This window comes from Nanorana parkeri, unplaced genomic scaffold (assembly GCF_000935625.1).
Source record: "Nanorana parkeri isolate BGI_ZX_2015 unplaced genomic scaffold, ASM93562v1 scaffold1061, whole genome shotgun sequence".
Lineage (NCBI taxonomy): Eukaryota > Metazoa > Chordata > Amphibia > Anura > Dicroglossidae > Nanorana > Nanorana parkeri.
In genome coordinates this window covers 594,650-595,680 of record NW_017307329.1, presented here as the reverse complement: position 1 = coordinate 595,680, position 1,031 = coordinate 594,650, and the positions used below count along the sequence as shown (strand labels likewise).

Below are 1,031 nucleotides of genomic sequence, written 5' to 3'. Positions count from 1 at the left end.
AAAAAGTAAAAATATGCACTGACATTTCTCCAATGTGATCCACCAGCCTATAATGTGTTTCACCCATCAGGCTTAATCATAGGGATGACCTCCTCCTCTCCTCTTTCCATAGATGTCCCTCAAGGCTCGGTCCTCAGACCCCTTCTATTTTCCATCTACACCACCTCCCTTAGTCAGTTGATAATCTCACATGGCTTGCAATACCATCTCTATGCTGATGACACTCAAATTTACTTCGCCTCTCCTCAGTTCACCCCTTCAGTCTCCTTGTGCATCGTTAATTTACTAACTGACATATCAGTGTGGATGTCATGCCACTTCTTAAAACTCAGTCTTTCGGGGGCGTGGCGAGCAGCCGACCAAGATGGCCACGGTCTGAGCTTGCTCCGTAACACCGATCCCCGGGACAGCATCTTAAAGCTACCAGAAGCTTACCCTGCTCATACCGGACTGCTCAGGGACGTCGGGTGCCTTCTCCGCTGCCCGCGGAAGTGAGATGAAACGGGGCAAGAAGCAGAAGGAACCGCGTTTCGTCCGCGGGCCGAAGCGATCCAAGATGGCGGACGCACACAGCAGTGGGAACACGAGGGCATCCATGTCACCGGTACCAGAGGTATTTGACTCGTCCTCCCTGGATAGCCTACCCCTTACCCCTGCTGAAAAAGGAGAGTGTCCGTGACTCAGCACTGCTTGACAAGTTTCGCTGCATGCTGCAGACATAACTGCTGGCAGCCACAAATAAACTAGCAGCCACATTGACCAAAGAGATCAGGGAGATTGGTGCCTGCACAGATCTCCTGGAACAAAAAATGGACAATGTGATCGCAGTAGTAGAATCACAGGAGAAGGAGATGGATACATACTCTGATAAACTGTCCATAGCATTGGATAAGCTAGAGGATATGGAGAACAGGGCCCGGAGAGGAAACCTGAGGATCAGGGACCTCCCTGAATTCATGGAGGACTTAACCTCATCAGTAACTGCTCTTGTTCAAGAACTTGTCCCCTCCATACCGATTGACAGGCTGGAG

At 50.4% G+C, this 1,031-nt stretch overlaps 1 protein-coding gene across 1 annotated transcript in view; it reads left to right on the top strand.

Moving 5' to 3' along the window:
• Nucleotides 1-809: 809 nt before the first annotated feature.
• Nucleotides 810-1,031, top strand: part of LOC108796129 (kinesin-like protein KIF18B) — a 91,465-nt gene continuing 91,243 nt past the window's right edge. Inside the window, exon 1 of the mRNA XM_018567551.1 lies at nt 810-977. Coding sequence (XP_018423053.1) covers nt 810-977 — 168 coding nt within the window. The remainder of the gene's footprint in view (nt 978-1,031) is intronic.